Raw genomic sequence first — 13868 nt, 5'->3', positions numbered from 1 at the left:
AGGTAAGAAGGGAAAGCAAACGAAAGAAAAGTCCAGAATAGCCTGTAGGCTGTAGAAAAAATGAGAATAGAATATGACATATTCCAAGGAGAAGTCGGGGAAAAATAAGACCTTAAAAAGAAATCAGCCTATCACTGTTTGCTGGGAGAATGGATGAATCCTGTCTAATGCTCAGCTGACATCCTGTTTAAAGCAATAAAAGACAATGTTAGTCCTCTGTGGTTAACCTACATTTATGCTGTTGCTTTAAAACAGAGAACAATGGAAGAACTGAATGACATGGTGGAGAATATAGTGGCGTGGGTGGCAGTGTCCATTATCAGAGTGCTGCTCCCAGCCATCTCCCTGTACAAGCCGGAGAAGAGTCTCTTAATCACCTGCTGCAGATCTAATAACCTTGCCTCTGAATTGTGGATGGTATTCTTGAATGTGTCAACTCTCCCTGGTCAGCAAATAAGCCAATAAGAAAGAATTCCCACCCCAAAGACTGTGCGTCTTAATCAATCTGCAGACTCAGAGACTGACAGTGAGATTTTACAGGTTGTCTCTAAAAGCTTGAACTACTTTCACTATATGTTTTGAGTCAGTGTCAGTCTACGGTCTCCATATTAAATGAGATATAAAGTCTCAAATTGCACTTAATGAGTATGTTTTCTTTAGTGTTTTAATTTAATGAGACTTTCTGGTCGCTGAATGTATGTAGTGTTTTTTTTTGCAATGGAATGGACAGCAGCACTGTTTCAGAAGGATATACAAAAGGTAAAATGTAATATTGTGGTAAAATAGTTGATAACTGAATGGATATAATTTAAAATTACAGTGGTTTCCAGTAGTAAAATTAGTGATAAAGGAAATAATTCTATAAAGGTTATGAAGGTTTTAATCCATCCATTTTCTAACTGCATTATCCAATACAGGGTTGCAGGAGAGCCAGAGGCAGGATTCACTCACACCAGGGACAATTTTCACAAAAGCCAAATACCTGAAGACAACCCAAGCAAACACATGTAGAACCTACAACCACCACTGCACCACTTTTTATGCTACTATATTCCAGTTAAATACCAGTGTTTACTGTTGCTTATTTTAGCCTGGAAGAGATACATTATGATCAGTTGATACTGGCAAACATTCTTGTAGCGCAAGGAAAGCGGTGCAAACATTATATTTCCACTAGGGGGAACAGTAGGTTTTTGGACTAAACTGTCCTGCTTTGGCAACACTGTATATTTATGGTATATAAATTAATTATTTCACTTCAGGAGCTCACTTTATCCCCTGAACAGTAGTCACTGAAAATATAATCTGTCTTTTATTATTTCTGAAAACAATTCAATATTTCCCACTGTAGTGCATACAGTATTTCGCCTCTAGAATTTAATTTGCTCAATGTTCATCTTGAAGAATATAGTTAGTACTGTATAGGTACTATCATTTAACAGCATTCATGAGATACATTCAAACAGAATATTAATTCCATATATTCAATTGAATCTTTCAAAGAGAACAACCATTTCCCTGTGAAATTAGGCTTTTCTCTGTCACTTCTCAGGTGGCTCTGACAATCAGCTGCCGTTAAATTGTGGCTGTGGGCATCTGTTTCGATGGAGTTTCTACTCCCTCTTTAAGTGTGATATTATAAATACATATTTTTTTGCTCAAAAACTTCTTTTTACAAATTAAAGATACGGCTATAAACTAATATGACGTTTTGGCTGTGAAGCCTTCTTCAGGTGTGTGGAGACACACCTGAAGAAGGCTTCACAGCCGAAATGTTGTGTTTTCTCTCTTCTCTTTTCAGCATGGAATAAACCTATTGTTCCTTTACAGACTACGCATGCTGACGCAGCTACCCACCTGCACTACTATAAACGAATATAGCATACAATGGCATCTAATTATAACAACATATACTTGGGATTTTTTAAAGAATCTTTTGTTTTTAATCCACAGCCTAATATTACATTATGAAAGACAGTTTCGTGCAAGAAAAAAAAACACTTTTACATTTTCCTTTATTTATATAAAAACTAGACTATTGGTCTAAAATAGTCTAGAATGGTAAATTGTGCCAAGTGAAGTTCATTTTTCAGTTTCCACTGTCTACATTCTCAGGCATGGCTGATATGTGGGTTAATATTTACCTATCGGATTAGCAAAGGTTAAAATGACAAAATTGAAACAGGAGGAGGAAATGTGCACAAACGCCTCTGACATACTCATGAGAGAGAGTCTTTCCCCGCTTGACATGCTTTGAGTTTATAAAGAGAGATCACCCACTGCAGAAGAACACGACTGTAAGTGACATCACTGTGAGGTCATAGGCATTGAGCAGGTCAGAAAATCAAGACTTCAAGGGGAAACTCAATCCTACCGGACATTAGAGACATGCCTACTTTTGCAAGTGCCAGCTTGATAATGGTTCAAGTTCCTCAGATATTTTTTAAGTTCAGCTAGGTGTATGGCCTTTGACTTAAAAATCAGTAAATCATTAAGGAATGCTGGAAGGTTTAATAGACTTAAGATATTCTTACCAGATCGAAACACCAGCACGGCACCATAACCTTATTCTTTATAAAAATGTGAATATAAACTCTCTCTTTTAAACTGTACAGGCCTATTACAAAGCCAGTTGAAGTGGACAGCTCCACAGAGTAAACAATCATATAATCCAATGCTTCAAGTTGATCAATAATGTAGTAACTATACTGTATATGAAGATGTGGTGATTGTTTTTATTTAACCTTAACCACCTGTTCTGAAAAGCATAGGTTGTCTTGTGTTTTGGAATATGTAGTTTGTGGTGTTATTGATTTAGCTAGTAAAAATGTATATATTATTCATCCATTGTGTGGTTTCTGTGTAAAGTGTTGTCAGCATTACACTATTAATTTATTACAAAACTGTTGTGAAAACATTTGCCATATTTTGAGAAAAGTGTAGCGTTGAAAGCTAATACACACGTGTTGTTGGATATACCTATCCATGGGTGTATACTGTTAACTCCAAGGAGTCGGATTTGAGTCATAAAATCGAAATACAGCATAACCATTACATTAAACTGTGCGATGTCAGTACTCCTGATAAACAAACCCTTTAGCCGCATCCACAGAAACAGAAATCACAGATATGTGCCAAACAGGAATACTAGTATCAATATAACGTCAGTGTCAGTTTTTGTGCTTGATATGAACTGCCTAATGGGGCCACAGGAATAATTGAAGGCAGGTCAGATCCAGCACTTTTATTACAAACAAGCCTTTAAAGAAACACAAACAGAATTAACTTTTATGATTTTAAATATTTGTATATCGCCTCAGCAAAAATAATTTGACTTTCCTCCCCCCCTCCACTTTAGGCTTTGACTGTATAGGTTCAAAGTTGTTTCCTGACTTTAGGATCTTAAGCAACAGTGAGGGTCATATATTCAGTACTTCATTTAAAAAATGTTTTTTTAGATGCATGACTTCCTCATGATAAATATCCTTTCTAAATACATTTCACTTTTGCTATTAAGGTCAGTACTGAATAGTTTAGGAACAAGTAAAGGTTTATTCCATGCTGAAAAGAGAAGAAAAGAAACAAGAACTGACACCTGAAGAAGACTCTACAGCTGAAACAATGAGTTTCTTTTCTTCTCTTTTCAGCATGGAATAAACCTTTACTTGTTCTTTTGCAGCCTACGCATGTTGACACACTACCTACTTGAGCTACTGCAGAGTTTTCTTACATATTACTTACCACCATTTGCTTTGACTTGGAAAAACTATGCAGTATCTTTTGAAAACAGCCCTTTCTTGTTCGTCTATTTCTGCCAGCCACGTGTTACTGGCAGTCCTCAAATGTGTCAACTACTGTGAGGAAGGCCTTCCACACTCCAGGCCTGCTTGTGCACACAGCCCCGCCTCCTCTTCTCGTTTGACCGATCTCTCGGTTTGTGTCCGCGATGCAGGTCCAGTGCTGACCCCCACCCTTCGTCACACACCACTTGGAGTGGTCCACCATGATGCTGAAAGGCCTGGCCTCTGGTAGCTGCATCGTCTTCACGTTGTACACCTTGTGCGCCACAGAGCAATTCGACGGCAGAGGCTGATGAAGCTTCCCCCAGCTTTTGGCAAAGAAGTCGTCTCCTAAATAGTTAACCAGCAAACCTGAGTAGAGATCTGAAACGGAACAGAGTCACAGGTTCCATGTTAGAATCTGTTCCAGACACACTTTCTACTCAACCAAAAACAGGAAGTGCACTTGCTACCAAAACGTCAAACTGGAACCGAGAACAAGTGAATGTGTATTTCTTCCCCCCCTCTCTGAATGCTGTACTGTACTGGTTGCTACCCAGAAGGTTCTTTTTTAAATCAACACCACCAATATACAGTAGATCAAGTGTGAAGTGTGACATATTGCTTTTGAAGGGCAGTGTTTGAAACTTACTGGATTGTTCCTTTTCTACGTAACCTTTTTTTTAAATGTATTTAAATAAAATATGAAAACCGTTTCCAATAACCTTTAAAGTAACAGCAGAATGAGATCCTTGGATCAATTAATCAATTTCTTTTCAAAACGAGTTGAGATTAATGGAACGAACTGCACATGTTATTTAAGTCCTGGTTCCTTTCAAGAAACAGCAGGATGAGATCCTTGAATTAACTACTAAGAAATTAGCCAAATGGGCCAAATGTAACCTCTCGTGTTTTTAGGTATTAAATAGTATCTAAAGAAGCTACACAAGTTATATTTTTATCTGCTATGTTTAATTCAACATACCAAGAGAAAAACATGTTTTAGATGGTTGTATAAATAAAAGATTGAAATATATTATTAATCAATTTGCTCAAGAATTAGGCTTTACAGAATGTTAATAAAGCGCCTACAAACTACCTCAGACAAATCCTAAACCTAAAGTACTACTGAATATAAATGAATGCTTTACTAACATCCCATAAAATCTCTGTTGAAAGAAAGCGATGCTATGAAACCTTAAATCTAAAGTGTAACCGCAGAAACATGTAGGAAAGTTCAGTTGCCAGGTGGCAGATTGATAAAGTTTCACCAAAACAAAGTCAGCTTTTTTATATAAATACATCTTCAATTGGGAAAGGCTTTGACTAAAAATAAACTGGATATTGTTCCAACAAAATCTTTGTGAGAAAGTGGCTGGCTAGAAACGGCCAACATACAATAGAGTTAGACTTTGTAAAAATTAAATTCAGATTCTGAGAGGCTCAATAAGTGCTTGTTCAGAGTAAATCAGACATTGTTGTCCAAGTTTCAGCAGTGATACATAATTCACTGAATACCAACACCAACAGGGTTGGGCACTTTGGGATATCCAAGCAATCTCAAACGTGTCCGATAACTGCAACCTCTATGACCAGCTGGGCCCCAGTGCTCTTGTACTGTTGTCAGTGAAAGGAAAATCATTGGTACAACTTATGCCAGCTCCGACACTTAGCATCACTGTGGGGCTGTTAAGCACGTATTTTGAAGGAATAAGTACATTTCGTCATCTCTTCCAAGCTGGTACTGGTCTGGAACTGTGATAATTCATTTGTGATTTTAAAATGTAGAGGCATGCAAAAAAGTAACTATTGATTCCAAATATCTAAAATGAGAAAAATAGCTGATGTGACATTTTCACTTCTCCAGGAACAAACTGCAATAATGAAGCACAGAGATTGTTTATGGATCATGGCAACTGTGTTGTTCACTACTGTTTCTGTATTTTGAATTGGAGAATAGTTTCTAAAGAAGCGATCTGTCACGCCCTCTGCAGCCAGAGGGCGCTCCTTCTCTGTCCTGTCCCTAGTTTCCGGTCTGCTGTCCTTCCTGTCCCTCTCTTTCCCTTGGGCTATATATTTCCGGGTCTTGCACTCTGTCCTCGCTCAGCATTGAGGTTTGGATGTCCTGAGACCCGCCTAGCACCAGGGCGCCCCACGTCCGCTCCCTGAGGGCATAGGTTTCTATACGGCATTCCTGAACTCTTTGCACTAATGAGCCCGGGCCTTTTTCCCGTCTCGCCGCTACGCATATGGGTCTTTTTCCGCTCTCCTGCTCCCCACGGTTTGTCCCTTTGGACGTCCGTGACACGATCAGTTGGGAAACAAACGTGATCAATAGACTTTACTGATTTTTTTTTTGCAGACTCTAGCTCTGCCTTGGCTTTCTTTTTCTGAACACTGACAGGTTTTGTGCCTTCGCAATGTTGTTTCCCCCCCCATCCCACACATTGTTTGAGCAGCTTTTGAAAAGAAATGCAAATGAAGGGGGATGTCTGAAGTAAGTTGTAGAACAGAAAAATACATTTTGTTTAATCTTTAAACCAATATCTGGCATTGGCATGGGTGGTAGTGCCATTTGCATAAGGGAAATTTCAGATCGACTTGCATTTATCAGAAACTTCATGAAAAGGAATTGAGATTCGAGAGGGAAGAAGTGGTGCTCACCGTCTTTAAATCTAGAGTATTTTGCAAAGCTGGTGAAAGTTTTCCCTGCTAAAGATGTCAGGGGCAGCTGCTTAAACCAAGGCTCTTTCCTGGGATAGCATGTTCTCTGAGCCACACACTGAAGGTCTCTGTGGAAGGTTTGGGGGACGTGATAGTCAAAAGAGTAAACATGGATATACTGGAGTTGCACAGCTGTAGAGACAAGAATGAAAAATAACCAAGAGTAAGCATGGCATTTTCATACATCCAGGTCAAATGCCCCCTTTCTTTTTCCATTAGTTTGGAGAGTTTCCTTTATTTATTTTCACTTGTTAAACTATCCTCCAAGTTCTAAAATGTTGACATACATTTTCAGCAGCCACAATACACATCATTTAGATTTAATTATAAAGTCTAAGGCTATTTCTGCATTTATTTTCATCTGTATACACAATGAGGTCCACCTATTCTCAGGGTTTGATTAAGTGTCCATATGAAATTGAACCACCGCAACAGAAAATAACAGAATAGATTGGTTTTTGCCCCACAAGTAAATTTAAAATAGGAAAAGAAAAGGTGCACCAAACCAGAACAAATAGCCAATACTTGAATCTTAAAATCTGGAAAAATTGTACCAAAGGCTTTCAGAAAGTGATAGACAGCTGTGATGTCAATGCCATGGACATACTAAAGCTCAGCAATCAAACTTGTTCAAGAAAAGGTTCACACAGCTGTATGTACATGTGAACGCCTACCTACCTATGTCCTTGAAGGTGCTGTATGTGTAAGTCCCGCAGAAGAAGGTCTGTGCATTTTCATGCCCACTGGAGGGCCAGAATGATGTAGAATTATTTTTCACATCTGGAAGCTCTGGGGTGCTGTGAACCAGCCACACTCCTGTCTGTCTGTCTAACATCACAATCCCTGAAAAAGGTCACACAAGATACATTCAAATCTCAAAATTTGATAGTTTTTGATCCATCTGGTTTTCCAGTTCCAATGTTTTTAAAGGTCAAGTCTGCTCTTTTTGAACAGAGTCCATTAACAAGCCTGCTTCCAGCTGACGAAGTCAATTAATCAATTAAATTCAAGAATCAAACGAACCGTATAATTGATCAAACTAAACAAAAAAACTCATATTTTGGGCTAGTTTTCAATTCTCTTAATCTGACTTTTGGCTTTTTTGTCCAACCGAATTAAACTGAACATACTTCATGGCCAAAAGCCAGATTAAGATAATTGAAAACCATAGGCCAAAATAGGACTATTCTTAATCCTATTAATTATTTTCAGTTCTCTTGAACTGACAATTGGCCATGAAGTATGTAGATTTATTTCTTAACCTCAACAATTTAATTTACTGTATTCATTTAGAAATGGGCTACTGTAAATTCAATTCAATAGAAACTTAGAGCCCAAAACAAGCATCTTTAGTTTTGTTTTACCCAGCAGATGAATCTTTTATTATAACATCAGTATTATATTGACTTACAGTAGTGTTTTTAAACTCAGTGATTTTCACCAGAACAAAAAGCTCTGATGGCAACAGATTTGTTCTTAGCTTATGTGATGCCTCAATCAAAGAAACATGAATGAAAAAAAAATGAACAAAAACAAGATGGAAATATATACTTTAAATCTTTATGATTCAAGTTTTAAAACCAGAAAACACAGAAAGCAGGTGTTAGTATTCTTCCGATACAGTATATACTTTGGACGTGCCATCATGTCTTGACCATACACAGTAAATCCTAAAATAAATGTTTTCTACTGAATCAATGATTTGGACAACATCTGCAGAATCACACGTGTAAATGTTCTACCCTGAAATAGTGTAAATGTTAAAATATTTTATTTTAGATATATATAAAATGAACAATTCACATCCTGCATATGTAGCAAACATTGCACTTGGCTTTAATCATAGGAATAAGCAAGCAAACCCAGCAAGTATTACAGATACAATTATATAGTTTGTTGTGCTGTCAATGATGTTTTTTCTCCCCAATTTTCTGTGTCCTTCTGTTTTGTACATTGTAAAATGTTACTTACCTTTGCTGTGTCCAAAAGATGAAGGAGCAGGTTTAAATGACTTTGGAGGTTGATCGTTGTATAGAAGATACCCAAAGTCCACAGTCTTTTAGGAAGGAATATAAAAAAATATCAATATAAAGTTTGTGTTTGTATTTGTATTGCACAAAAGGCTTTTGATTTATAAGAGAAACCTGTGAATTTAACAGAATGAGAAGTCAATGTATATCCTGACATTATAAATACATTTATAAATAAAGGTTTCTTACCTTTTTATGAATGTAGGACAAAAAAGGCTGCAAAGTCTGCCCCACTGCACTCTTGGAGTCATTCACCAATTTCTTTCCATATACCCAGCCATTGGTATGGTCATCCATGTAGAGGTATCGCAGACCTCTTCCTTCATCGTGGTCTGGCAGCTTATACAGAATAAACCTGTATGATTCCAAAAACACATAAAAGAGTATTACATACTGTATACTGCTCTAGAACTGTGACACTGTACAATGTGTCCTGGGTGTTGGACAGACAGTGTTAACTGTTGAGATCACTAGAAAATTAAAAGGACACTTAAACAATGCTAGTGTCTGTTGCCAGTCTGTAGGTGCACCGGTGCTTCTGGGAGATGAACAGAACCTGTGGCAAGAGAAGAAGGGTCAAGCAGCCTTCATCATTTCTAGGTGATGTAGTGGCCTACAAAGCAATAGCTCCTGTTTTTAGTGGTCGCACATGTTTGACATGAGCATTGTGGCAAAACTGGAATAATCTTGTGCAATTAGAGCTCATTTTCTGCATTTTAAACCAGCAGAGCTCTGTAGAACTTAACTGCAGCAGTTCACAAAGTCAACAGTTGACTAAAAGAAGCAAGGCAAGACGCAAGGTAAGCATCTCACAAACATTACTCTCCTCAAGAATACATTCTGGTGAATTGTTTCAAAACTCTATTGAAAGGAAAAAAAAACGTTAAAATCCAATAGTAATTTCTTTAGGACAAAAAAATCATGGAAACTGTACCCTGGATTAATCAAACTATTCTAGTGGTGTCATTCCAGCCCTGGAGAGCTGCACGTATGCAAATTTAATTCCAACTTGGCTCTTACCTACCCAATTAATCTAATTATTTGCTTAGCCACAACGGTTTAATGTCCTTCCCCAAATCTCTGGGTGCTTCAGAGATAAAAGCCATGTCCCAATTCTTGACCTTCGCCCTAAGCCATTTCTGCAAATCCGCACTTCTGTGAAGTAGCGCAAGTGTGGACTTCAAGTACGCCAGTATTAAAGGGCGCACTAGTACAAAAGGTAAAAAACACCCTCGCTGTTTTGTCACGTCACTGTTTTGTCACACGGCTCAGGAGGGTCGAAATGCAAGTCGGACGTTAATTTTTTCATTGTCTGCTTGCAGTTTGGTTAAATTGAATTTAATCTCGTCAATCCCTGTACAAATGTACTGACACTGTGTTCATTCATGTTGTAAACTTAACCTCGATTCATAACAGGCAAAGTAAACTAAGGAATCACTGGGAATATCGTTGCTTATTCCAAGCTGTGTCCTATTAAATACATTTTATATCGTCTGTCCCAGTACAAAAATAACAGTACGAGGAACATAATGCTTTCATTCAACTAAATAAGGTAAACTTGGCTATACCTCAAAGCTTGTACTATTAAATAGGAGCACCATTAAATACTGTGTACAAAATACAAAACAGGTAAACTAATAAATATTCAATCAGTTGAAATGGGGGTGACGAAATAAAAGCTTTATGTCAAAACTTCGTACGTAGAATACATGCAGTTTGAATCTAAAGCAGCCAAATGAAGTTTTTTTCAAAGAAATATTGTAGCGCTCCTGAGTTCACGTGGGTTTGCGCCGTCGCCTCTGCCGCATCAGGATGGCCCCCCACCGTCGGGGACTCAAACCTGGGCCTCCGGCGTCACTCAACAGGGCCCAGCCAGCTGAACTAAAGGGAAATCTCCCATCAGCCCGGTGGCTGCCGTCCCTGCTATTCACTGGGAAGGGCGGTGACGTCACCGTGCTGGTAAGCCGGCTCTCACAACCAATGGTGGCCGTATGCGTTACAATATTATGAGTTCTAAAACTTAAAAAAATTTCAATTTTACTAATACATGAATATTTTATTCTCCATGGTAACTTCTCTCCACCTTGATATGTTAGAACGTGGAACGTCACCATTCCGCGAGCAATTGGGGGTAATTCCCTTCAGCGGAGTCCACTCCGATGTGGACTTCAGAGAAGTCTGCATTGGCGGTGCTGGTGAGCACCCTTGTGACAAATTTAGAAATGGAACACCCTAAGCCCTTGCATATTGGGACACGGCCAAAGCAACCCGAGATCTGCTGGATCATGGCATCCAGAACTATAGTTGGACACACATGCTTTAAGCTGGTTCTCTTTTTTCAGCTTTTATTTATTTTAAATTGTAATGTTTAATACACGCAATGAAAGAATGTGTCCATCTACTGTTTATTACAATTTACATCTCTTTACTGTTGCATGTGTACTGGGGAATTAGTAAAGGCAGAAAAACCACTCACCAGTCCACAGACTCCCCCTGCTCGTTTCTGCAGGACACGGCTGCACCAGCAGTGAGTCCACTGTGTACAAATATCATCAGCGGCCAGATCAGTAGCATCCAAACAGCATCCTAATGGAAACAAGGGCTCAAGAAATCTGGTTTGTCCTTCTCAATTGTCTACAATCAAACCATCGGATTTTACAGAAAAATGCAATAATAAATCAGTACCAAACTGTTTTCCTTCATTATAAAATGCCTAGCATTTTTTCAAACCTAGAAGCTTAACCTTTTAAGACAAATTTGCATGTAGTAACAAATGTATTCATGTTGAGTCAAACCTTTCCAGCTTGTACTATATCTCATGCTTAAGGCTGGCACACAAGACAAAGTAATATTTCAGTTCACACTTCACTTCATACACAGCATTTACGGTCTATTTCCTGTGGCTTTTATTTTTTTCAAGTTACAGCGCAGTTCTTTCTTGGATTAATGTGTAATTTATTGTAGTGCAATATGGATGTAGTGCTATGCTATCAGTCATTAAATGGACATTCAGCATTTTCTATTATGCTTTCATTCCCAACAAACAAAGGTAAAAGTGTATGTGAATTCTTGAGAGATTTCCAATAAAGCCATCCCATAGTCATTTTCTAGTTTATAAGTCCAGAACAACCCCAATGGTAGAAAATGAAATGTAGGCTATATGTTAATAGTTGCAAAAATAACAATGCAATAATGATGGAGTAATAAGGGACTCAAAGGCTACATAACTAAAGGCTAAAGTTAGGAGCCCAGATGACAACTTAAGCAAGACAATCCTCAACTCGTACTGCTGAGGGTGAGTAAACGCGGCTTGTGAACGATACTTCTTGTGTGACTAAATTCAATCACGGAACATTCTAATTCAATTTTCAAAACTAATGAAAGAAAAACAGACACTTACCATGAGTGTGGCCTTGAAGCAGGTTTTAGTCTTTCAAGACTAAGGAGAGACAATACAGGCAGCTACTTCAGTTTTCTCACTTCTCCAATTCAGGCCACGAAACCCGAAAGTGTTGCCAGACCGAAACTTGCCTAAAAGAATGCACACAATGCAAAAAAAGGCATTTTGCAATTGACCTTGAAAGACAAGGAACTATTTGCAGTTCTGATTTTCCGGTATATTCAGTATTAGTTACGTGAAAGGACACTGTAAATCAGACTATGATCTAGAACAGAATTTCTCAGTTAGGTACTTTGATTATTTTTACATCATTAAAGCAGTTTAAAATAATATCATCACAAACTGCTATTGTTACATTTGTGAATCAAAATAACATATCAATGAGTGTTCATTTTATAACAGTCTTGATGTTCTTTCACCACAACAGGGTTTTAATTAAATTAAAAATACATTCTGTGTCCTAACTCCCAACATACGAGGACATGGACAGTGATTTTGCCCAATCAATGCAACTCACATAGGATTAAAAAGACCTGCTGAGCGATTGCTGTATCCAATTGCTCTTTCTTTAAATCTGTGCTACTATTCATTTCAGGAACCAAAGAATTTTAATAGGCCAGTGAGAGCACATTTCACCTCTATTTAAAGAAGCTCTCAAATACAACAGTGTGGTGGGTCAGCAGTGTTGATGCACTAGTTTAAGCTGAGGGGGTTCAGGCCTCAATCATGTGTACACAGACCCACGTGGGGGTGAATTAGCTAATAAGTTAAGGGTGAGAGGCACATTCTCAAATGGTTTCAATTAGCCTAGGTTTGGTACAGTTTATAAATAGTTCTATGGGAGGATTTTTTGTTGTTGTTGTTGTTGTTGGTGGTGGGGCAGCTTGTGACAATTTTTTTTCTGCAGTATTTCCTTTCTGTTGTGGCTTGTCCATATGCTGAGGCCTAATGAGGTCTGAAGAGGCTGGCTTGTCTAAGACAGCTATTTCAGTCTTCCTTTTATTAGCTTGTATTCATATTGTTTTTTAATACAGAGAACAATTACTTTATTGCATATTACAAATGGGCATATTGGCAAGCTAAAGATAAAATGTAGGAGTCCTTATATTAAAAGAGCATTACAATAATTGACATTGGAAACAGTCTAAGGAAGAGAAACCAGAATAACTCCCACATTGAAAGGTACAGTATTGTGTTGTAAACTGAGAGGTTAAAAAAACTTTATCACTTTTGGCTGGAGGATTGAAGATGTGGAGACTTGAGTATTCAAAATCCTGAAAAGAACTGAGAATTTGGACTCGGACAGCTACAGTACTTCACATTCAACATGGGGGGTGGGAGAGAATTTGAAGTCTGTGTTGGAAAAGACGTGCTGTGCAATCCAATTCACAGGAGTGTTACAAAGAATCTTTTATCAATAGTTACTATCAACCAACAGAAAAGTTGGGCAGAATATCTTTCTCTCGCTTGTAACCTTTTAACATTCCTGGGCTAGAACTTTATCAAAATTGAAAGTTTAAAACCGTACATTGAGGAAGCAGCTGTGCTCAAGGTATAAGTCCCTTCACCCAGTTTTGCATAAGCGGAGTTTTTTCTGGGTTTACACTTTCAGACCAATATTTGAAATCCGTTCCTACTTACAATTTTGTTTATACAGACCCACAAAATTAAGCTCAATAATTAATTGCTAACACTTATATTGCACTTTACAGGTAATGGGGACTCCCCTCTGCCACCACCAATATGCAGCATCCACCTGGATGATCTTAGCAATCATCTACAAACAGTGCAAAGCGGTTTTCACTTTCTTCAAATATCAGTGATGCATTAAAATTGGACTGAACACTATACTTCCAAGAACAGAAGTTAGTGTTTTTAGTGTTTTTCTTGGTGTGTAATAGTGATTCTATTTATCTAAGCAGGTAGGTACAGTGG

The 13868-nt window shown here is 38.0% G+C and overlaps 1 protein-coding gene across 1 annotated transcript; it reads right to left on the bottom strand.

Annotated features, from left to right (window-relative positions):
• Positions 1-3229: 3229 nt before the first annotated feature.
• LOC148652213 (deoxyribonuclease-2-alpha-like) lies at positions 3230-12089 on the bottom strand. Its single transcript, XM_088597537.1, has 7 exons — positions 11934-12089; positions 11010-11119; positions 8723-8888; positions 8475-8559; positions 7182-7346; positions 6444-6635; positions 3230-4163 (listed from the first exon to the last, which is right to left on the bottom strand). Exons 1-7 carry the CDS (start codon positions 11934-11936, stop codon positions 3826-3828), a joined length of 1059 nt encoding a protein of 352 aa, XP_088453663.1. The 5' UTR covers positions 11937-12089; the 3' UTR covers positions 3230-3825.
• Positions 12090-13868: the final 1779 nt, after the last annotated feature.

Source organism: Lepisosteus platostomus, chromosome 11 (genome assembly GCF_059453375.1).
Source record: "Lepisosteus platostomus isolate fLepPlt1 chromosome 11, fLepPlt1.hap1, whole genome shotgun sequence".
Lineage (NCBI taxonomy): Eukaryota > Metazoa > Chordata > Actinopteri > Semionotiformes > Lepisosteidae > Lepisosteus > Lepisosteus platostomus.
Note: the sequence above shows the minus strand (reverse complement) of the source record. Positions and strands in the feature narration are given on the sequence as shown.